We start from the raw sequence: 24,802 nt of genomic DNA on the forward strand, positions 1-24,802 counted from the left end.
CCTGAAGAGGTAGCTGAGAAGGTAGTTGAGCTTTAAAGAAATCTGGAGTTTGGAAAGGTTACCAAAAAAAAGAAAAAAGTTGGAGTTTAAGGCCCCCCAGATTTGGGTGCAGAGGCTTGATAACCCTGTGGGCTTTCCACTGGAGCTCAGAAAAGCACTCACACGGCACGGCTGTCTGGTAGTCCCCGTCCCTTGTGGGCTGAGGCCAAGCTGGAATTGCTAAGTCATCCTCCCCCCCAAAGCAAATGTAAATTCTCTCTGGAGAAATATGGAGTGTAGACTTTAAATTTTTTCTGTGATTTTTCGAATATAAATACAAGTTGAAACCACCATAACAAAAAATGAAGAAAAAAACAAAGATAGTAGATTCAGATAGCAGATACAAACTTTAAAACATCTTCTTTATACTCAAGGGATTAAAAGATGAGATTGATGGTTTAAGCAGAGAACTAGAAAATATACAGAAAGCCGATATTCTAGAACTGTAAAATACTAAAAAGAACAAAGTAAATGGTTTTCAGCAGACTAGATGCAGATGAAGGAAGAAACAGTGTTGAGGAAGTCAAGTCAGATGAAGCAGAAAGACAAATCCCAGACAACACAGAAACTCTCATGAGGCCCAGAAGCTTCTGGTGGCCACCTCCTTCCCATCAAGCCCCACAAGCCCCAGGTGACCTGGCTCCTGTCCTCCCTCTGGCTCACTCCACCTGGATGTCTCTACCTCAGGACCTTTGTACTTGCTGTTCATTCTGCCTGAAATCTCTCCCCTCCCCCTTAAACAAGTCTGCATAAGCAGCTCCTCACTCCCTTCACATTTGCATGTGGAGTCCTTGCTTAAGGCTCCTGTGGCTGCCTCCCCCACCTCTTACCGTGTCCACATACTATCTTTGGGATGCTTGGTTTTGTCTCTCTGCCCCCCACCCCACCCCCCCATGGGGACAAGGACGTGGTTTGGTTTTGTTTGTTCAGTACTATATCCCCAGTGCTTAGAGCAGTGCCTGGCAAGCAGTATGCATTCAACAAACGCCTACCTCCCTTGGAAAGTGGAAAATTTTATGTAAAAATCTTCTGAATGATGTACATAATGTGGCCTTAATATAATTAGTAATTCCTCTTTCTTCCATCCTCATGGGATTTCTGGTTTCATTTGGTTTTCTCTAATTTTCAGTTTTCCCTTCCCTTGCTTGTGGAATTGCTGGGTTAACCTCTTTGTTATCTAATTTACCTTTATTGTATTTTCGAGCACCTTGTCAGATTCAGACCAATCTAATTGCATCTGTTAGGTACGAAATGAGAGGAGAGAGATCATTCTGTGAATAACTGACTTAGCTCTGTGTTCACAAGCTGTGTTCACTTGTGGAGAGAATCACAGCCGATGTGGGCAGCCTTTCTTCATCCAAAACCATGGCAGTTCATACTAACATTTGCTGAACGCACACGCAGACATTGCAGCTTTAGACAAAGTTCTATAAAAGACGAACACGTGGATAGCTCTGCTGTTTCTCTGGCCTAATAGTTTGAGAGTGTTAAAAGGGATAGATCTTTAACTAAATCTACCTTTATTGGGCAGGTTCTGTGTCCAGCAGCTTTCATGTATACTTTCTGGTTACTCCATCTGCAACCATTGGAAATAGCCATAACATGAATTATGATTCCCATTTGGCAAATTATAAAATTGAGTTTTGAGGAGGTTAGGTGATTTTCCCGAAGTTGCACAGCTTAGTAAGAGGCAGAGCTAGAATTTGAATACAGGCATCAGACTCCAAAGACGGACAGGAAGAATTTGTATGAGTCTAGAAGCTGCGTGATATATTCCTCATAGCCACAAACAATACCTAGGGATGTGATTTGATTGTTGAATTGATGATATTTAAATTATTCTGGAAAAGAGTCTTATTTAGAATTATTAATATTGTGATTTTTGTCCTTAATTATAAAACAACTTGGTTATGTGATATGTTCATGGTCCTTGGTGATACTTGACAAGGAACCCAGGGAAAATGCACTTCTGAAAAGACTCTTTTTAGCCTAATGTTTGTTTTATAAACTCAAAATAATAAGACTACAGTTTTTTGTTTTTTTTTTTTAAGATTTTATTTATTTGAGACAGCACCGGAGCACGAGTGGGGGGTGGGGCAGAAAGAGAGGGACAAGCAGACCTCTCACTGAGCAGGGAGCCTGACATGGGGCTGGATCCCCAGGATCATGACCTGAGCTGAAGGCAGACACTTAACTGACTGAGCCACCCACACGCCCCAAGACTATAGATTTTAGTACGTCTTAGTCCTGTATTATAAATGAAAACTTTTTGCATTTCAAAATGACCAGATATCACCCTAATTAAAGTGAGTTGTTATATGGGGTAATTGTTCCCTTTGAAAAGGACTTAAAACTGAAGCATTATTTTTAAAATCACTGTCTTTTGTTAATTCTTCTGTTTAAAATGGCTTTTCCCAGCTTAAATGTTATGTTTGATTTTACTTGTGACAGAAATAGAATTAAAAATAGGTCATGCTGTTTCCTTTATCCCGGAAAATCTCTTCTTTTCAAAGCAAGATTTCTTTGGTAATTGGCCATGTGTCGGTTGGAGTTTTCTAGGTCGGGAATGGCCCACGAAGATCTCCACCTGTATGAGACCATGTTTCTCCTTACTGTAGCCCTGGCGTCTGGCAAGTGTCCAGGTCACCCTCTCAGTTAAATTCCACATAGACGTCTTCACTGTCAGAGAATAAGTAACTCTTTGTTAATGAGGCAAGACTTTATATTAATATACATTTATTTCTTTTCCATGTTTGTTTGCTGTTTTTAATAATGTTCTGACTTTCAGAAATAGCATACAGAGTTTTAAAGGGAGTTTTTGCTGAGGACAGGCAATGTGAGACTGGTAGGTAATGTTTGACAGAAGAATTCAGGTGAGGTCTCATTACCAACATTTATCATATTTTATAATAAATATTGCATTTGATCCTGCAGTATCTCCTTAATTTGCATTCATCTTAAAGAAGCTATTGCTGTATTTCCTGCCACTTGGTCTGTACTTAGTTTTTGTTGTCATTTGGTTATTCGACATGGTCACTGTGAGCCTCCAACGTGCCGGACGTTGAACATACAGGAGAACAAGCGAGGCCTGGGCCTTACCCTTGAGGACCTTGCTGACTCAGGGCGAAGAAGGAAGGCGGAGGGATAATTCCAGGTCCCTTGTATAAGCAAGTTATCGGTGGTTGTGGAAGCACAAAGGAGGGTGTGAAATTTCAGCCTGAGGTCTTCTGGTGGAAAACGTAAAAGGTGGTAGCAGAGGGAGCAGCAGGTACAGAGCATTGACAGCATGAAACAGCGAAGCTTCCAGAGGGTCCTCAGCTGGGTGCTGCAGCGTGCCTGCCCTGTTTCGGGGTAGAATGCCGAGGCAAACCCGCGAGAGACCTAGCAGTGTGTGCTCTATTTTGTAGGAACAGGAGGGGTGGGGAGTGGAGATTTGTAAGCTGGGAAGCAACAAGCTCAGCCTCACATTTTAGTGGCTAATTCTGGAGGAAGGTTTCGATGTGGGAGCACTTCCAGGCAGATGAATTAGAATGTTATATGAGTCCAGCTGAGAACTTCGGGACGATTGTGCCACAGTCACCGTGGGAATGTAGAGATGGCAAGGGCATTGCCTGCTGGAATGGTGGTGGGAGGGGAAGGCAGAGGCACCGATTCCGCCCAGATGAGGGGAGACCGGTGGTTTCTTAGCCTTCTGTTAGGGGTGTGTGTCTCCTGCACTGCCCCACTCACAGGTACAGGACCCTATTTTAGAAGTGCAGCAAAGGAGGTAAAACTTCTTTGCGCTGCATTTTAATCATGTCAGGGAGCTCTTTTAAGCTTCTTCCAGAAGAAATTCAGTAGGTTCTTAGAATACACAAGTTCGTAATGCCCGTGCGCAGGGCAGGAGACAGGACCGGGTGGGGGTGGGTCCGACATGCTCTTTCCTCTGCGGGCACTCACTCCAGCAATCGAATGAGCATTGACGTATCGAGCAGCCCTTCCGAGGCTCCAGGCACTGTTCCTACTCTGTGTGAAAGAAGAAACAAGACATGATCCATGTTCGTAACGGTGGGGGAGGCCAAGAGCCACTCATTTCCACGCCGTAATGGAGATGTGTGTCTGATCCATCACTGGCCTCACACGGGGGTGATAGACTGGTTCCATGGGACTGAAAAGATACAGCAGGAGACGAGAGTCCTTTAAGCCTCACAGTGAAAAATTCCGCTGGCGGAGTGGGGCGCGGAGGCTTGTCGGGAGCAGCATGTGGACTGGAAGTAATTATTGCCCTTAGAGGCTCAGGACGCATGGCAAAAAATGAGGCTGACATGTTGACTGGGCCATGTCACAAAGGAGAATGTTCTCTAGGAGAAAATGCAGAAATGTGAGAAATTACCCAAAGATATCAAGTGTAAAGAAAATCGTTCAACATGTCTGAGCGCTGCCAACAGGGACATAGCGAGTCCCCCACCCCAGGGTTGGCAGGCCTTTTAGAGTAGATTCTCGGCTTAGCTGTGTGATTGAACCAAGTCTGTGACATCCCTTCTCTGCTAGATTTATGATTTCTACTCAATTACATGTTAACTTGCATCAAGTAATGCATTCACTATTTGTTAAAATTCCTGCCCTGGCCTCAGAAAAATCCAAAGAGGAATTTCTTAATATCAAATTAAATAAATAAGAAAACAAGCAACCAGTAACTGGGAACATTTAGAGCATTCAAAAAAAAAAAAGAGAGAGAGAGATTGAGAGACACAGAGCTGCTGATGCCCAGATCAGTCCTCAAAGAAGCCTAATGCTGCAGGGCTCTTACCCACTCCACCCCCTGCCCTTCCTCGTGGTAACGGATTCTTGAGTCCTTTCTGATTAAACCCCCAATTGTTGTCTGCCAGCGATCTCCTCAGGTGGTAGATGATCAATAAGAATTCCCTCCACTCCCTCCTAGAAACTACAACTTGCACCTACACTCAGCTTTTCTTCCTCCTCTCCCGTCGCATGGTTCTTCACGCGCCCCTGTATTTTTCAAGTGTCGTCCGTTGAACAGACAGTGTTTGTCATGGGAGTAGCTGTGCCCCCATGACCAAATCCACCTGTGAAATCATGAAAGAAATTATGTGAGAATTGCAATTTTAATCCTTTAAAATCTTCACTGTAAAAGTATGGAAGTCAATAATTCAATGACCTAAACAATTTGAAAATTCAAGTAAATTTCTAGCATTGTAATATGCGGCAGAATAATTGAACAAGGAATGAATGACATAACTGTAGGCTTAAAATAACATAGCACTCAACATTTCAGTTACTTAAGAACGTTCTACTCATTTACAATCTTGATTCTTTATATTTAATAAGTATTAAAGTAGAATTCTTCACCCGGTGAAGCCACACTCTTGTCAGGCTGCTAACAAATCTGTGAAGAACCGTGAGCTCCACGTTGCCACACTGCGCAGTGCCATGACCTAATTACAAGCCCAGCCTTCCAGATTCACCCATGCTCTTCTGTGCCCACACCCTGTTCCCTGGGCGAGAGTCCTAAACCACAGTGTGGATCATGTCACTCGGAATCCAAATCCATGCTCCTTAACTTGGCCATTCATGATCTGGTTTATGGGTTTCTCCATTTCATTGCTGTCTGCTCTTCCACCATGGACCAACAGCAAGCTGCTTGCTTTCCCGGATGAGAAGGGTTCTCAGATGTCTCTACCTCTACTGTTTTGCACCTGCTGTTCATTCTGCCTGGTTTTTATTTTTAATGAATTTCAACAGTTGCTTTTGCTTTTCTCAGCTTTTGAAACTAAGTGCTAGCATTGGCCCTTCAGGGTCATCTTCTCCGTTCCCATTCCCCTTTGTGCAATTTTGTGCCCCCTCACTGCTCACCTTTGCCACAGCACTTGACATATTGTGTTATCATTATTTCTTTAGTAGTCCGTCTTCTCCTGCACCACACCAGAGTAGACGATGATGCGCCTTTTCCATTTATCGTGTCTAACAGAGTGCCAGGGAGAGGGTAGGTGGCAAGTGGAAGGGTTTTGTTTAATTTAACTTAATATTATTTAATATTACTCTTTCCATTAGGAATACCAGCTTCTTTTAATTTATTAACCCACCAGAATTATCAGTAATACCTGCATTATATGACTTACTGCATTGTTAAAATCCCATCAATTTTGTTGTTATGTTTTGCTTATATCTTGTCTGATAGCTTTCTCCTACTTGCATTGGTCATTGGAAGATCACCAAATTAGTAATCTGCCTTTAGTGACTGTGAGGAACACTGTGGTTTTTATATTGTGTGCTAACTGTATTCTTCACTTTTATTTTTCCTCTGCCCCTATTTATTCAGTATTCATTTTATATTTTATTCTGTCTTGTGTACTGGACAGGTAGCTCTTCAACAAATATTAAGTTCCTGCTTTGTGAAAAAACATTTTAAAAAATTAGGTGATCATATACAAAATGTATTAGCCTTATTCCTACAGAGACAGTACTGTCTCCTAGTATTAATATTTGTTTTACAAAATGGAAATCGTTATAACTTCTTAGTTAGATATTCGTGTTTACCTAAGCCAAATAAATTGAGGTCTAATATTTAATAGATGCTTTTTAAGAGAGAATAAACTAAGGTAATCACTTTAAAACCAGTTATTTGGCTCATACCCTTGGATGTAGTGGCTTCTAATGTTCTTCATCTGTTAGTTGTATTATTTTAGAAATCCAAGAGAGAGGTCTTTATGGGTAATGCTTTAATATAATAATTAATTACATAAGCTGTCCTTCATAAAGTTCTTCATACATGCCACGTGTTTTGCTGGAATATGTACATATGTGTGTATATATAATTTCTCATCCCTTCAGAATGCTTGAGGGATTCACAATTTACAGGTAAAGAAACAGATTCTGATATGGAAGTGACCCTGACTAAAATCATTGATAGTAAATTATGGAAGTCCATCTAACTTCAGATCCTTTCTCTTACCCCTTGGCCACATTTCTCTATTCAAGAGATCTGGTGGTAATCATTAAATTGATTAACATTGCCAATGTTCCAAAATACTTAGATTTTTTTTCAGGCTCATTTAAATATTAAGTAAATACCAATTAATCCGGTGTCACTATGTAAGTGGCTAACACCAGAAACCTGGTAATCAGTTTCAAGGTTGGAGTCATACTTTCATGGACATAAATGTCATTGTAAGATATCTAATTTGATTTTATAAAATCTCATTTCTCTGGATCTTTTTGAATTCCACAGTACTATTAAAAATAACCATCGTGTGCTTGTTATTACATCTGCAGAATGTCCTCAGTTTGAAGCCTGTCTCCAGTAGCACTAGGAGGATGGCTTTTGCTCTTGTTGTTGTTGTTTATTGTTGAGTTGTAAGAGCTCTTTTTATATTCTGAATAATAGACCATTATTAGATATGTGACTTGGAAATATTTTCTCTCATCCTGTGGTAGTCTTTACACTGTCTTGCTAATGTCCTTCGATGCATAAGTTTTTCATTTTGATGAAGTCTATTTTGTATTTTCGTTGGCTGTTTGTGCTTTTGCTGGCATGTCTAAGAAACTAATGACTATTCCAAAATCACAAAGATTTACACCTATGATGTCTTCTAAGAGTTGTATAATTTTAGCTTGTATACTTTGATGTATGATGCATTTTGTATTAATTTTTGTATACGGTGTGAGGTTACAGTGCAGCTTCGTTCTTTTGCATGTGGGTATCCAGTTGTTCCCACACCATATACTGAAAAGACTATTCTGTTCCCCATTAACTTGTCTTGGCACCCTGTTGAAAATGAGCTGAGCATAGCTATAAGGGTTTATTTCTGTACTGTCAGTTCTGTTCTCTTGATCTGCATCTCTACCAGGACCTCACTGTTTTGATTACTTAGCTTTGTAGTGAATTTTGAATTGGGGGAATGTATGATCTATCCTGGAGAATGTTCCATGTGTAATTGAGAAGAATGTGTATTCCACCCTTACTGGATAGAGTGTTCTATAGATGTCTGTTACATATGATTAATTTGTTTTGTTCAAATCTTCTTTTTTTTTTTATCTTTTTTTTATGGATGTTCTTTTTATTATTGAAGGTGTGATATTGAAGTTCCCAGCTATTATTGTTGGATTATATATTTCTCCCTGTAATTCTGTCAGTTTTTGCTTCATGTATTTTGAGCTCTATTGTTACATATGTGTATACATATGTATACATTTTTATAATTATCATCTTGATAGACTGACTCTTTTATCATTATAAGTAAATGTGCTTTTACTCTGGTAATAGTTCTTGTCTTAAAGTCTATTTTGTCTGCCATTAGTGCAGCTATCGTACCTCTCTTTTGATTTGTATTTCCATGGTATATCATCTCCATCCTTTTTCTTTCAATGTACTTTTATCTTTGAATCTAAAATATTTCTTGTAGACAGCATATGGTTGGATCTCTTTTAAACATGATGCTAATTTCTGTTTCCTTTTATTCCATTGAGTTTAATCCATTTACATTTAGTGCAATTACTGATAAGGTAGGATTTACATCTGCCATTTTGCTATTTTTTTCCCTCTGTCTTATGTCCTTTTTGTACTTTACTATCTCCTTTTGTGGTTAGATTTTTTTTTTATTGCATCAATTTATCTGCATTGTCATTTTTTCTTTTCTTGTTTTTGTTCTTTTTTTTAAGATTTTATTGATTTATTTTAGAGAGAGTGCAACATGCATGTGCAGGCTGGGAAAGGGGCAGAGGGGGAGGGAAAGAGAGAGAGAGAATCTCAAGCAAAGCCTGATGCAGGCTCAGTTTCACAACCCTGAGATCAAGACCTGAGCTGAAACCAAGAGTCAGGTGCTCAACCAACTGAGCCACCCAGGCACCTCTCTTTTCTTGTTTTGTTTTGTTTTAATTATTTTCTTAGTTTGCCCTGGAGATTACTATTTACTTTTTAACTTATGTCTGTCTTTTTCATAATTATACCAGTTTAATGTTAACAGTACACAAAACTTTGCTCTTCTTTAGCTCCATTCTTACCTGCCCACCTTTGTGTTGTTACTGTCATACAAGTTGCAGTTTCATACATTGTGTGCCTGTCAACACTAAATTGCAGTTATTTCTTCATGCAGTCGTTTTTTAAATCAAATAAGAGAAAAAAGGAATTACAACAAAAACACATTTATAGTTTTCTATTTCCCTAAGTACCTACCTGTATCACTGTTATTTATTTTTTCTAGTGGATTCAAGTTACTTTTTAATGACCTTTCACTTTACCTTAAGGACTCCTTTTAGTATTTCGTGTAGAACATATCTGCTATTGATGAATTCTCTGTTTTTGTTTACCTGAGAATACATTAATTTTTTTCCATTTTTGAAGGATAGTCTTGCTGGTTATAGAATTCTTAGTTGACAGTCATTTTCTTTTAGTACTTGGAATGTGGAATCCCATCGTCTTCTGGCCTCCATGGTCTTTCTTGAGAAATCAGCTTTTGATCTTATTGGGAATCTCTTGCACATGATGAGTGGCTTCTCTCTTGCTGCTTTAAGATCCTCTATTGGTCTTTGTCTTTCAACATTTTGATGATAATGTGGGTCTCTTTGAGCTTACCCTGCTTGGAATTTTTTGAGCTTCTTGGATATGTAGATTAAAGTTTTTCATCAAGTTTGGGAAGCTTTTAGCCATTATTTTTCTATATAATCTTTTTGCTCCTTACTTTCCTCTCTTTCTGGTATCACATTATCCATATGTTCCTGTTTGATGGTGCACAAGTCTCTGAGACCCTGTTCATTTTTCCTTATCTTTTTATATCTTCTTCCTCAAACTGGATAATCTCAATTGATCTGCCTTCAGGTTCACTATTCTCTCTACTGCCTAGTTGTATCTGCTGTTGAACTTCTCTGGTGAATTTTTCATTTCACTTTTTATACTTTACAACTCAGATTTCTTTGGATTCCTTATTATTTTCTGTATCTGTATTAATATTCTATACTTGATGAGGCATTGTTCTCATACTTCAGTTCTTTAGACACAGAGTATCCTTTAGTTTCTTGAATATATTTCAAATAACTTATTTAAAGTCTTTGTCTAGTGAGTCCAGTGTCTCAGCTTCCTCAGGGACAGTTTCTGTTGATTACTTTTTTCTTGTGTATGAACCATACTTCCATGTTTCTTTGCATATCACTTAATTTCTTTTTAAAACTAAAGATTTAGGGGCACCTGGGTGGCTCAGTCAGTTAAGTGTCTGCCTTTGGCTCGGGTCATGATCCCAGGGTCCTGCGATCGAGTCCTGCATCGGGCTCCCTGCTCAGTGGGGAGTCTGCTTCTCTCTCTCTTTCTCTTGCTTGCTCTCTCTCAAATAAATAAATAAAATCTTTAATAAAAAATAAAACTAGAGATTTAACTTAATGTGTCAACTGTGGAAATCAGATTCTCCTTCCTTCCAGTATTTTTTTTTTTTAAAGATTTTATTTATTTATGTGACAGACAGCCAGCGAGAGAGGGAACACAGCAGGGGGAGAGGGAGAGGAAGAAGCAGGCTCATAGCGGAGGAGCCTGATGTGGGGCTCGATCCCATAACGCCGGGATCACGCCCTGAGCCGAAGGCAGACGCCTTAACGACTGCGCTACCCAGGCGCCCCTCCAGTATTTTTTGTTTTCCTTTTTTATTTAGTGACTTTTCCAAACTAATATTGTAAATTTTATTATGTGTTGTCACTGAAGTGCCTCCTGTTACGTTAGTGGTCAGCTAATGACTGGACAGCGATTTTATTGAATGCCTGCAAACTAAGTCCCTACCATGTTGGAAAAAGTCATTAAGACTCAGCCAGTTGGTTTACAACTGACTCTTTCCTTGGCCTTGCCTTTCCTTCTTGTGCTGAACCTGCAGGTCATCCCAAGGAGAGAGATCAGGACCTTCCCAGGTCTTTCTTGGGGTTCTGCATGGTGCTATGCACGCATGTAGCCTTCTAGATTCCCAGGAGTATGTCAGAGCTCTTCAAAGGGCTAATGGATATCTCATCCTCCCACTTCTCTTGCTGGCTTTTGATTAGACTGTTGTTTGCTTCACCATCTCGAACAGCTAAAACCTTATGTAATTGTCTCTAATTATTTTCTTTGAATACCCTCAGGGAAAAGGCATTTTGCACTGGATGAGCTCCAAGTCAGGCCAAATACAATCCTCTGGGAATGAGGTTTTGAAAGAACTCTACCCTTTTCTGCTTCCTCCAGTGGCCTCCAGCCTGCTGGTGTCCACTGTGGTTACAGCTGTTGGTTTTCAAGGCTCCTGCAGAGCTGGGAATGGTGGGCTGGAAAAGGACTCATTAAAACATCACAGAACTCACTGCTTGTAACAAGATTCAGCCAAGTTTTTAAAAATAAATGCTCCTTAGATCTCTGCAAACCTTTTGTTAATTTTCAGAGTTTTGAAAATGTTGATTCTGACAATCTTTACCAGCTTCTTTTTGCTTTTTTAGAGAAAAAAATTTGGGAGGTTCTTACTTGTCATTTTCACTGATATTACTCTATGTTTTTCTTTACACTATACCTAGATATATATTTAAGTGTAGCTGAATTAATAAGGAGTCCCTAAAAGCAGGGTGGTTCTTTTTTTTCCAGAAACTTTTCTGACCTTTTTTTGTACTTCTCTAATTTTATTTTAGGACTATGATGATGGATATGGCACTGCTTATGACGAACAGAGTTATGATTCCTATGATAACAGCTATAGCACCCCTGCCCAAAGGTAAGCATTGATCTCTGATTAGACCCTATTAACAGACACTTTTGCCCATCCACATATATACACTCTGGGATGATGGGACGGCGAGGGTACTGTGACTTGGCTTGCTTTGTTTCTTGTTTGTTTTAATTGGAGGAGCACTCTCTGTCCTACCAACTAGCATGTATTACTCCTCCAAATTTATTGTAGTGTTAAAGCAATGAGGCTTGAAAAATAAAAATTGAAATTTTTTTTTACTCTAAAAATTTAACTTAGTGTTCAATATATTCTGAGGAGGAACAGTGTCTACAAAGTCTGTGGCTATGCCAGTGCTCGGGCTTAGAATCACATCAGCAATGTGTAAATATCCTACACTGTAAGTGCCTGAGGTGGAAAGGCCCAGAAGTTTTTGTTTGGCATTCAGATAACGTTTCTGTGTCTTAGCAGCAGTGATCCTGTTTTCTAACAACTTCAGATTCCTATCTGTGAATAATGAGGTGGCTCCAATTCATTTTCTAAAGAGGTATTTACCCAGAAATAAGTAAGTGTTATCAGAGGCAAAATAGAGCTTTCTAGTTACCTCTTGTGATAATATACCTTGATGTTCATTGATATATGAAATCAGTGTTTATTCCTGTGCAGAATGTTTTCTTAAATGTCTAGAAACCTCTTGCTTTATGTTTAAAATTCTAAGTGGAGGCCAAAGGCAGACATATATACAAGACAAAATGTTGGCTTTATGAAGCATAAAAAAATAAGGTCTATGTGGTTGTTTTGATGAACTCATGTAGTTCCAGGTAACTTCGAACAAGTAGTTATTCCTGAGCTCTGGTACTGAGGTTGGCAGTTATATGAAGTTCTTTCTTGTTTTTGGCTCATGTTAGATTTTTTTCTCCTATAACTTGTAACAGTTAAGAACCTTCAAACTTGGACTCTCAACGGGTCTTTTTGAGTGGGAGCCTGGACCACTGTGCTCCATCCTTGAGAGTGTTGGCACAGCCTAGGGGACTGGCGCTGATGGGTGCAAGCCAAGACTTTACATACGGTACCTGGTGTAAGCGTCCCGGCAGCCGCATCAAGTGTGTGGCACCGTTCCCACTGTAGAGATGAAGGATTGAGGAATGTGCCAGAAGTCCCATGTGGAGTGTAAGCCTTTACCTACAGGTCTCGTTTAATCTGAATGGTGACAGCAGGAGTCACTGTATCTCAGAGAAGTCAATGACCAGTCCGGAATGTGAGCCCAGACTCAGAAAGCTTGTAGCCTTTCCAGTTTAAGCTGTGATAACGATAATAATGATGATGGTGACATTATTAATATGATGGATCACAAGCACTCACTCCTTCAGTCATTTATTCCGCTCACATTTATTGAATGTCCGAGTGTGTTGGGCCCTGTGCTCAGTGCTTGGAATACAAAGATTATTGAGACAAAGGCTCTTTCTTTGAAAAGCTCACGGGCTAGAAGGAAACAACAATAACAACAGCAGCAAAATACGCCAAAGCGACGTAGTATGATCATCGTTGTGAGAGGTCTGAGGAAAAATTCAGTATTTCCAGAAGAAGCCAGTGCTAAAGTCTGGTTGAGAATCCTGAGCACGTTTCACTGAGAAAGGGAAGCACGAGTGGGGGTCTCTCGGGTACGAACAGGGAAGGGCATTTCACAAAGCTGGAATAGCAGGCCATGGGGTTTGGAGCAGTGAATGGTGTCTGGAACTGCACTTCCTCTGTAGAGCTGGGAGGTGTGCTGCACGGGAGGGGGGCAGGCCACACACTCCCTGCGGGCTGCTGAGGCTCCGTGCTGCAGACAGCCAGCCATAGGGAGCCCCGAAGAGTTACACGCCAGGGACGGTGCGTTTTGGCTTGAATTCAGTGTCATTCCATGGCAGTGGAGGGGCTGGACTGACAGGTGGTGAGCCTAGAGGCAGAGACCAATTAAGAGGCTGGTACATTATAAGTCCTTTAAATGTCAGGGAAGACTCACTTAAAGAGACATCTTGCCTGACAGCCAGTCTGCCTTCTTTGAAGTGATCTTTTCAGTGTTGCAACTCACCACAACTGAAGGAGGGCAGAGAATTGTGTGAGAATTGCCCACGTTGACAAATGTAGAAGCCACTCTTTGTTAGGTATTCTGAGTAGTCATTTAATCCTCATGACCTGTGACATAAATATCAGTACTTTTCCAGAGGAAGGAAACTGTGATTTCCAAGAACTAGGGAACTTGTCTGGGATCCCGCAGCTTACAAGCAGAAGAGCAGGCTTTGCCCCGGGGTCCACGGCCGCACGCGTCCTCCCCGCAGCGCCTCAGGCACGACGGAGCAGCTGCCGTACTGTAAACGGGAGGGGAAGCAGCCGTACTGTGGGGTAGGATGAAAAGATGCTTTTATGCACTGTATGAGTTTGCTAGAGTCACTGTGACAAATTACCACAGTCCAGGTGGCTTAAGCCACAGAATTTTATTTCCTCCCAGTTAGAGAGGCTAGAAGTCCAAGGTCCAGGTGTTGGGGGATTTGCTGTTGTCTGGGGCTTCTTCCCTCGGCTCACAGATGGCCGCCGCCTCGCCGTGGCCTCACATGGTCTGTCCCCTGTGCATGCACATCCCTGGTATCTCCGTGTGTGTCCACGTTTCTTCTCCTCTGATGGTACCAGTCATATTGGATTAGGACCCACACAGGGCTTCACTTGAACTGAATCACCTCTCTGAGGGCCCTGTCTCCAACCACAGTGCCATTCAGACGTACTGGGGCTGGGGCTTCAACATACGCTTCGGGCAGGGGACACAGTCCAGCCCATAACGTGCACATACCATAACACTGGCTTAAGCACAACACTCTGTGTCTCAGAATTAGAAATGCAGTGTAAACCCGTTAGGGTAGCAGACTTTCAGCTCCTCCCCAGGACCGGAGAGTGAGTACTAGCAAGGATCTTCAGCTGTCGTGCATTACTCTGTGCCTGGTCCTCTCGGTCCTCTCTCCCCTCTCAGCATGCCCTGAAATATTGCAAAACTCTGGTCTAAACATGTCATCCCTTTACATACAGGCTCAGGTGAAGTGGCTGATCCACACTCAGCAGACTGAGCAGTGGTCCAGACCCAGCTGGGCCCCACGGCATCCCCTTTGTCCTTTCTGCCATTGCCTCTCCATTCTCCTCTCATCATGGCTTTGATTTCAGTGCTGGCACGAATTCCTACTAGTATTTCCCATATACAGTATTCAAAAATCTAATACTTTTTTTTTTTTTAAGATTTTATTTATTTATTCGACAGAGAGAGAGCCAGCCAGCGAGAGAGGGAACACAAGCAGGGGGAGTGGGAGAGGAAGAAGCAGGTTCATAGCAGAAGAGCCTGATGTGGGGCTCGATCCCAGATCGCCGGGATCACGCCCTGAGCCGAAGGCAGACGCTTAACTGCTGTGCCACCCAGGCGCCCCAAAATCTAATACTTTGTGATGCCTTAGAATCCCATAGGAATTAGGCCTCCATCCGAGCTGGAAGTGTTGCCTTGTCAGACTTGGGCTACCTTAATCAAACCTAAAATTTCATTTATGCTGTGTGTTAACGTTGTAGGCCACACTAATGAAATTAAGAGTCTTATTTTTCCAATTTTACATTAGATCCTTTCAGCAAATAGCATCCAGTGCCACTACTCTCAAGGAGCATACAGCCTCAGTGTTCACTAATAGATAATACCGTGTGACACTCAACAATCTGTGGTCTACAATTCCTTGATTTTGACACTTCAGGGTCTGTAAAATTAATTTCGTACTTCAGTAATTCTCTCAATCAGAATTCGAAAGCGCATTCTGTGCCGTAGTTGTCAGGTGCAGTATGACTGCAGGATTCTGTACCTGGTCTGCTCTGAGATGGCCGAGCTCTCCTGAAAATGTTCTGTGACGCATCACGGTGTGGAAGCACGGGCCTGAGCAGAGCTCCACCGGCACCGTCCACGCGGCAGCCGCTCGCTCGCGTGGCTGTGCAGACACACCGGAGTCCAAAACTCAGCATGAAATAAAGAAAATAAGATAAATATATTACTAAAATTAATTTTATCTGTTTCTTTATCTTTTCTTCTTCTTCTTCTTCTTCTTCTTCTTCTTCTTCTTCTTCTTCTTCTTCTTTTTTTAAATGTGGCTGCTAGAGAACTTCACATTACAAATTGCTCTTGGATAATGCACTTAGAGACTCTGGCTCGCTCTCTCTCTGGCACAACGGCACGCTGTAGTGCCTCCAGATTAGGGCCCACGCCCTTGGGGGAAGCAAGTCAACTCACCGGGTGCAGAAAGAAAATTAGAGTGGGTCAACCCGTATTCATCCTTCTAAAATTTCCATTGCGATGCTTCTTGTGACGTGTAAACAGAACTTGTTGATACTCTAGTGCGCGTGTTACACAAAGACAGTCAACAGTTACAAGACCAGAAGTGTTTTCTTTCTGATACGAATGTGTTATCAAACCTTTCTGGAGATCTGCGCCACAGTGGGTAAGAGTCTGGCTGACCTGTATTTAGACCCCGCTTTAGTGTTTTCTGGTTATATGGCTTTGGGCAAGTTACTTGACCTCTCTAAGCCTCAGCTTGTAAAATGTATGACTCTGTTTCTTCTGTAGATGGTCGGCCTGAACGCTGAATAAGGCAGGAAAGCCCACACAGTCTGTGGGAGTTGTTGGCGGGGAGGGAGAAGGCGTGTCATCCACAGTGTCTTTTCTGTGAGAGAACTAATGAGGTAATCTAGGTAAGGCAGTTAGGGCATTGTGCTGAGTAAATCCTAGTTCCTGCCCTCCTTCCCCAGGTCTCAGTTATTCTGCATCTCATCTCACATAGGAAAGGCACTAGAAAATCTGGAAGGGTTGTGTGAGTAAATGATTTATGGGGAAAATGAGAAGAGAGAGGGGACCCTTTTGGAGGGCTACTCCCCCCTGGGATGGTCAGCTTCAGTATGTAACATAAACTGGGATTAGTAAACTGAGCGGCTATAATGTATTGAAAACAAAATGGAGCAAGACAGCAGGCTCATATGGCTGCCCGTTGGGTGTTGTCACCTGCTGTGCAAAAGGGTCCCTTTCAGTAATGACGCTTAGACTTTATAAGCTGGAATCATTTTATGACACTGGTTTGTGGTAGACCTCTCAGGGGGTTTTACAAATTAGGAATTTTTTCTCCCAACTTTCAAATACCTTGTATTAAAATTAGAGTACAAATGAGAATCCCTGCAGAGTGATAGAAAATTCAGTATAGTTCAGCTACATTTCCCCATTGATTTTTGTAATGACCTTGATAGTGCTAATATTGTAGTGTAAAACATAGCATTGTTTCTCTAACTTCACGCGTTTAATGAGTAACAAGCTGTCAACACAATTACTGTGAAGAGAAGTATGGACTATTCTTTATAATATTGGAATTGTTCTAATATACATTGACTCAAAAATAGTTATCGGTTGTTTTCTTTAGACACCCCTCCTGAATAGCAATGGTGAATAAAAAGAGCAGGTAATAGATGACCTCAGGCACCTGCCCCTCCACTGATATGACTTGAGACTTCACAGAAGTCCTCACTTCAACTCTGAGAAACCACATTCTAGATTAAACAGAATCCGTTCTCTATTGGATGTTTCATTTCTAGTCCTGAAACACTTGCAGCTGTATGACATGATGACCATAGTTAATAACACTGTATTGAATTCGGGAAGTTTGCTGGGAAAGTAGATTGCAGGTGCTCTTACACACAAGAAGGTAACTATGTGGAGAGAAAATATATTGAGGTTTAATGTAATAATCATCTTGCTATAAATTTGTAAATCAAGTCATCACGTTTACAACCTTTTATATAACTTTTATTAAAATTATCACAGTATCTTAGTTCGTGTGCCTAGTAATTGTAAATTCTCAAAGGAATATTTGATTCCTATTGTGATCATAAAAACAACAAAAAGGGTTTCAAAAACAGTGTTAATACCCCGAGCATAGGTGGCTGGCTGTGTGGTAAGAATAGTGAGTTTCCGGATGAATTTAGTACGACGTTCCAGTTTCCCAGGAGCTTTGTGGTTTGACCGTACTTTACATATTTCATCCCATCCTCCAAAATCTCTGTGAAAGCACTTAAAATTTCTGAAAAAAACAGGAATTAGGAATAATAGCTGCCAGTGTGGGAGGATCTGTTGAGTCTAGCACTCAGCATTTTTGTTCTGTACATACAGTATCCCCAGTTTCCACAGTGGCCCTCCATGGTGAGTGTCCCACACACAGAAGTTGAGGACAGCAATGTTTAGCAACTTTCCCAAGAATACGTAGCTGAGAAGTACCGGAGCCAGGTTTTTGTCTGATGCCAAGCACCATTATCCAGCTGAGAAAAATTTTTTAAAACGTAAAATCATATTAACTTGTTTTTGTAAAACAACACCTAAGCCCCTTTATCCAGATAGGCGGGGTGATGGAAGCTGCCAGAGCCGTGAATACTCTTGGTTTGTTTTCAAATACCAAATCCAAGGAAAGCAATGAGACAAAAACTAACGTTGCCACATGCCTGCCGCCTTGTTGCTGTTGCTTCCGTTGGCAGCTTTAGGATCGTGTGTCCAGCAACGCCTTCCCAAGGGCCGGCTACGGAGGTTGGAAGAGGATTTGGAATTTTCACTTTAGAAACGACCTGTTGTTTAACTTAAGTTGTAACCATGTAAACATCAGTAAAGCTGTTTCTCAGAAGATAATCGCTGTGCATGTGGTGTCATGGTTGCCCGTCTAGGACTTTTAAAAGCAGGACTGGTTTGGCGTGGGTTAAGAGTTTGCTCACTCTGCCTTGAGAGGTATACTTTCACCTCGCCCGCTCCTCTGGGCTCTTGTCTACTTGCTGCAGTTACCGACGATGCCTCCTGGCGCAAACTAAGTGTAAGCTGTCGACAAACGTGTCCAGTCTGAATTGTGTAGACATTGGCCAAAAGCAGAGATATGAACCCAAATTACACCGTAAATGCATAAATTCTTTAATTCTCAGCCAAAGACTCTAGTAAGAAAGAAGGGAGAGAGGGCTATCGTAAAAAGGTGAAGGCATCACCTAGAAGGGAAGGGGGAAGGAACGAGCAGGCTGAAGTGCTGGCAGGAACGAGAACTGCTCTGATGATGGTCATTACGCGCTGAGCGCCCACTGCAGAGCGTTGGTTACACTCCGGGGTGTGTGTGTGGGGGGGCGGGGTCTGTCTCCTCTGATACTAGCTTTAACCTTAACAGGTGGAAATGATCATCCCCGTTTTATTCTTGAGAACACCGAGACCAGAGAAAGATTTAATAAGTGGTCCAACTTACCCCCTTGGTGACATTTGATTTCAGAACATTTTCTTTCTGTTATGAGTGTTTTTCCAAAAGTATACATACCACGGATGCTTCACAACACGATTTCAGATGGCACGCAGGCAGACCTTTTTTCCTACAGTTCTAATGATAGATTTTAAAGTCACGGGGAAAATAGCATGTCAAGCACATGATTTCATGAATATTGCTGTAATTCAGGTGTACGTTGAAGTGAAAACGAAGTCAATACAGAGAGTAATGTGAAGTCACTGGTAGGATGAGCGGTGCACATGGGCGACCGAAGTCCTGCGAGCCGTCTGGGAGGGACTGCAGTGTGGCCATCAGCGCACTCCGCGTTTGTTTACTGGGTCCTGGCCCGCTGGGGTGTGCCGTTGCTGAGACGGCGGGGCGGTCAGTGGACCGGCGCCAGGATCGGGCCTCCCTTGGGGTTACTAAACTCGATACTTTGTACTGAAAGCAAGCCCACAGAGGGGTACGCTCCACATGTCCAGGGCCAGGTTCTTCTACCTGTGGCCTCCAAGCTGAGCAGAAGAACCGGAGCTTGGGCTTGAAGAGAGCCGGCGCGAAGCCTGACTTGTCAGCTACGTGCCTTTGGTCAGGCTCACACTCTCCGAGCCTCAGCTTCCTCAGTCGTAAGAGTCAAGCCTGAGATGGGACGGTGGTTCTCAGGGATAAAACCCCTCCTGTGCTGACCGCTCGGAATCTTCGTGCGTGACCTCGATGCGTCCGCGGGAGCACAGGCCTGGGGCAGACGCGGGCGGGCGGCCGTAAATCACCTGCCGCTGTCAGTTCGCTCTTTCGCGTTCTTGAGAATGCACGAGATTGATCACGGAGGAATTGCAGAATAATGGCAGGATGTGAAAACAGAGTCCACCGGGGAGATGTACTACATCATTTGGATTTAGCGCTGCCATCTGCTCAACAGCGTTGAGAAGACTAACGTGGTGCTTATGATCAGCCATTCAGAGCCGCCGCAGGTGCTGCGGAGCGCACGCACGGGGAGTCGCTGCCGAGATGCGGGGTGTGCGACAGGGCTTCCGTAAAGTTGGGGTGTTGCTCACCAGACCCCGATTTTAAACCTTCACTATGACACGTGAAGGTCTGTTAGATCAAACGACCTGCTCTGACGCTACCCATGTTTCCTTTCGTCATGTCTCACACATCCTTAAAATGTATTTTTATTGATTTTTAGGAGAATTTTCCAGACAAATCCTGTATGGATTTAGTTATTTTGGGATGTGATTGAGTTTAAAAGACTGTGGACTATAAAGCCAGGTGCACCTGGGTTTGAACCCCAGCCCCATCACTTCCTTAGCTGCATGATTTTGGCCACATTACTTAACTTATTCCAGTCTTTTCTCATCTGTGAAACGATGACAATATCTGACTTACGAGATTGTGATTAGATGGAAAGGCAGCTGTGATGTAAACAGCAGTTCAGTCAGCTCGCTAACGTTGAACAGACTGAGCGCCCCACACGGCACCCTTTACAGCCTTAGGGCAGTGGGTGGCTATTATTATCCCATTTTATAGATGAGGAAACGGAGGCACAGACTTTGTGCGACATGGGAAATAAGTGCTGGGGCTGGCCTGGGAGCCCTGATGTTCTGAGCATGCTGCTCTGCTGCCTCTCTGTGCACCTGTTAGGAGTAGAGTCTGCATCTAGAAAGTTGTTCAGCCTTTTTCTGAGGAAGACTGCAGTCAGTAAAATCCCAACAAATAAACAATCTGAATAAAATTATACATGTCATTTTGATTCCCCATTTGCAAAATAGAGAGGTGTTGAAGGCTTCATTTAATTTAGATTGTTTGGAATCAGAACGTGTTTGGAAGCACAGACTTGAGGTCAAAGCTTGAAGTTACTTGGGAAGGATGATTTATAATAGAGAACGTCAGGGTGCTTGCATTTCTCAGAATCTAGTCAAACCTCATTTACCGGACTTACGACTTTAGAGGCTGACATAATTCAGACATGGTAGAGATTGGATTTTTCCCCTCTATTTGTCATCATGAAGGGATATGTTCCTTTCAGAAAGTAATTTACAAGTGTTCATCAAGAGCCTCAAAAGTGTTTGTAAACTTTGACTCGGTATTTGCACAGCAAATGCCTGAACTTACTATATACAGTGAGTGTCTGACAGTGTGAGCGAGTATGTTTAAAAGCTCTTTAAAAAGAATAAACAGTTTTGGAAAGAGATACGACAGTTAGATATAAGGAAAGAGACCTATCTGTATCACCTTGGCCAAAGTAACAGAGATGAAACAGTACCTTTATGAAGGCCAAGTCAGGACTTGGTCGGTGAGGGTGGGGGGCCAGTGGATCTGAATCCCGGCTCGGCGCCGGCAGGCGGTACAGCTGAGGCCCTGTTACTGGACATGCCCTCCAGGTTCCACATCTGGAAACCGCGGGCTATAGTAGCAGTAAGCACCTCGTAGGATGGTTACCGAGTTAAATGAGTTAATAGACACAAAGCTCTTTGAACAGTTCTGACACATTGTAAATGCCGTCGTTAGCCATCATTACTTCAATTATCTAAAATCCTGGGGGCTAAGAGTCTTAGATTCCGAATTTTTGAATTTGGGAAGACAGTATGGTTACATACCATATGTTCTACAATTCCAGCAGAGTCTGCTTGTGCTTCTCCAGGGTAGTGGTTACCCCTTGGATCATTTGAAGTTTATGATTAAGGAAAATGTGATTACAGAGGGGTGAAAAGCATGTATGGCAAATTGAAAAACAAGATTTCTGAAGAGGGACATGGTGTTCAGCCTTGGCAGTTTGTAATCTTACCAATATAACAATATTGTTAGTGCTAGCAATTAATTTTTATTTATTTATTCGACAGAGATAGAGACAGCCAGCTAGAGAGGGAACACAAGCAGGGGGAGTGGGAGAGGAAGAAGCAGGCTCATAGCGGAAGAGGCTGATATGGGGCTCGATCCCAGAACGCCGGGATCACGCCCTGAGCCGAAGGCAGGCGCTTAACCGCTGTGCCACCCAGGCGCCCCTAGCAATTAATTTTTAAACAGGATGGACTAAAGGATTGGGAGAGGACCATCTCATCCAGTAGGAGCCATTATGGTAGCCAGGCCGCTCTTGATTTGGCCCCGATTTTTATCTGTAGCCTCACGTCGGGTCACCCACCGATGGTCTAACCTTATATTGAATTGTGGGTAATTCACTCAATACTCACGAAGTAGATGTCAAAGCATGAAGTATGAGAGTAAATTTATTCCTTCGTGGCTCCTTCAATTATTTTCTTCACACATACCTTTTAAAGACATTGTTGTTATATATTTCTATAAAAATTACATGCATTTCTTTAAAGACTTTTCCAAGATGGCACAAACAGGGTAACTTGCTTTTCTTTACATTTTCATCCTTGCCAAATTGCTTGCAGTGGAGTGGCGGTTCCTTGAATCTGTGGTTTTGCCATCTAGCAACCTTCTCCGACCCGCTCTTCATGGCACATCCCCTGTCCAGCACTAGGCTGGTCTTCTGTGTTTTCAAAATACTCTCATCGTCTCCATTCTCCAGTAGTACCTACCAGACTACTGAGAATCTGTCTCCTTGTTATATAGAGAGGCTCTTCGTAGCGGGGACCCTTTGTATTCGTCTTTCTGTTCCCCATACCTCCTGCAATACCAGTCAGAGAAGTGATCTGTCTGTGATTTTCAGTTTAATGGATAAGATTTAAGAAGTCTATATCTGTTTTAAAAGTTTCTTTACTGGAAACACACTAAAAAGTCTGATAGCATTGAAAGTCTCCTGTGAGAATGCATGTCGTCCTCACTCTGGCTGTTTAGAAGTATCACTGAAACAGCCTTAAAACAAACAAACAAACAAACAAAAAAAAGCAAAAACAAAGTAGGTGCCCAAACCAATCTTCTGTTTGTTATTTTTAATCTGGATTTTGGTGTAGCACAGCTATCGGAAAGTTTTTAAACTCTACAGATAATTTCAATGGGCTGCCAACATTGGGAACGATCCTTCTGGACTAGTAAGCGTTATCTGATGAGGTGTTATGTATAAAGCCCTTCTCGCAGTGCCTAGCAGGTAGTTGCTAAGTCAATGTTTGTTTCCCAAAGAAATGCAGTATTGGAATTTCTGTAATGTCTTCCACTCATTCGTTCGGCAAACAATTATTGAGTACTTACTGTGTTCCTAGAAGTATCCCAGGTGCTTAATAAGTATCCATGAACAAAAAAGGTAAAGATCATGCCCTTGTAGTACTTAAATTCTAGTGCTGCTCCTGTGTCACTATGACAGTCGTGCTCAGCTTCATGGAGGAGGTGATCAAAGACTTGAAGGAGAGAACAGAGTTGGCCCTGGGGAACATCTGTGGGACCAGCCGTCTGTACAAAAGACCTCTGAGCGGTCTGTCTGGTGTCTTCTGGCATCCTTAACGTCCATTGTCTTCCATTTGAGTTTGTAATTTTAAGTTTTTTAAAAGGAAACTTCAAATTTCCCTTTGGAATAAGGTATTTTTGAATAATTTGGAACAAAATGTTTCAACTGTCCAAGAATATATTGCAGTAATTCTTCCTGTCTGTTAGTCTCAGTATGATTGAAGGAGCTTGCAGACTTAAAACTATGAAGATACAGGAGACTGTTGCCTTGGCCTGTGACAGCTTTGGTTTGCAGGATGATGGCTCTCAAAAATACCCACATCCTCATCCCCAGGACCTGTGGTTATGTTCCCTTACATGACAGAAGGGACTTTATGGATGGGATTAAGGATCTTGAGATGATGGGGAGATTATCCCTCATGATCGTAATTGCAAATTCCTTTACCAAAATATATTAGCAAATCAAAAATCAGTTACTTTATCATGACCAAATAGAGTTTCTCTCGGCAATGCAAGATTTATATAATACATGAAACTAAATCAGTGTAATTCACCACATTAACTAACGGAGAAGAATCATGTGATCATTTCCATAAATGCAGGAAAAAATTTGACAAAATTTAACATATACTGATGATTAATAACAAATAGAGGTCTGAGCAAACTGGAAATATGGGACAGTTTTCCCCAGCTTGATAGAAGACATCTGCGAGAACACACACATACACACACACACACACACACACACACACACACACCCTCAAGCTAACATCATTCTTCACTGAAACATTCCATACGTTCCTGCTAAGAGGGGGGACAGAGCAGGTTTGCCCACACTCCACTTGCACTCAGCATTGTGCTCAGAGGCCTGATTTGTGCAGGAAGGTGAGCGAAAAGGAGCAATAGGCATACAGATGGAAAAGGAGGAAGTAAACTGTCTTTAGTCACTGATAACATGATCAGGTAGTTGGAAATCCTAAGGCACCCACTAAAAAAACTACTCAGACTAATCAGTCAGTTTGCCAGTTGTGATGCAGTCAGTATACAAGTCCTGTATTTCCACGGACTAGCAGTTAGCAAGTGGAAGACAACCCCCAGAGAGACCGTGTGCAATAGCGTCAAAAAACATAAAATACTTAGGGATCACTTTTGGTAAATTTACAAAGTTGTGTGATGTCACCATAATCCCATTTGGGAACTTTTTTTTTTCTTTTTCATCACTGCAATGAATTCCAACTCTTATAATTAATCCCTTTGGTGGCCCCAGCCCCATCCCACCACTAATCTCATTTTGTTTTTATAGATTTCCCTTTTCTGAGCATTTCATTTAGATGTAACCAAAATATAAGATTTTTTACATCGGTATTTTTCACTTAGCATTATGTTTTAGAGGTCCATCCGCATCATAGCATTTATCGGTATTTTATTCCTGTTTTATTACCA

At 42.0% G+C, this 24,802-nt stretch overlaps 1 protein-coding gene across 1 annotated transcript in view; it reads left to right on the forward strand.

Annotated features, from left to right (window-relative positions):
- The window catches only part of KHDRBS3 (KH RNA binding domain containing, signal transduction associated 3), a 177,785-nt gene that overhangs the window by 131,088 nt on the left and 21,895 nt on the right, over positions 1–24,802 (forward strand). Inside the window, exon 7 of the mRNA XM_040626044.1 lies at positions 11,662–11,744. Within this exon, the coding sequence (XP_040481978.1) occupies positions 11,662–11,744 (83 nt within the window). The remainder of the gene's footprint in view (positions 1–11,661; positions 11,745–24,802) is intronic.

The sequence above is a fragment of the Ursus maritimus genome, unplaced genomic scaffold (genome assembly GCF_017311325.1).
Source record: "Ursus maritimus isolate PB19 unplaced genomic scaffold, ASM1731132v1 scaffold_9, whole genome shotgun sequence".
Taxonomy (NCBI): domain Eukaryota; kingdom Metazoa; phylum Chordata; class Mammalia; order Carnivora; family Ursidae; genus Ursus; species Ursus maritimus.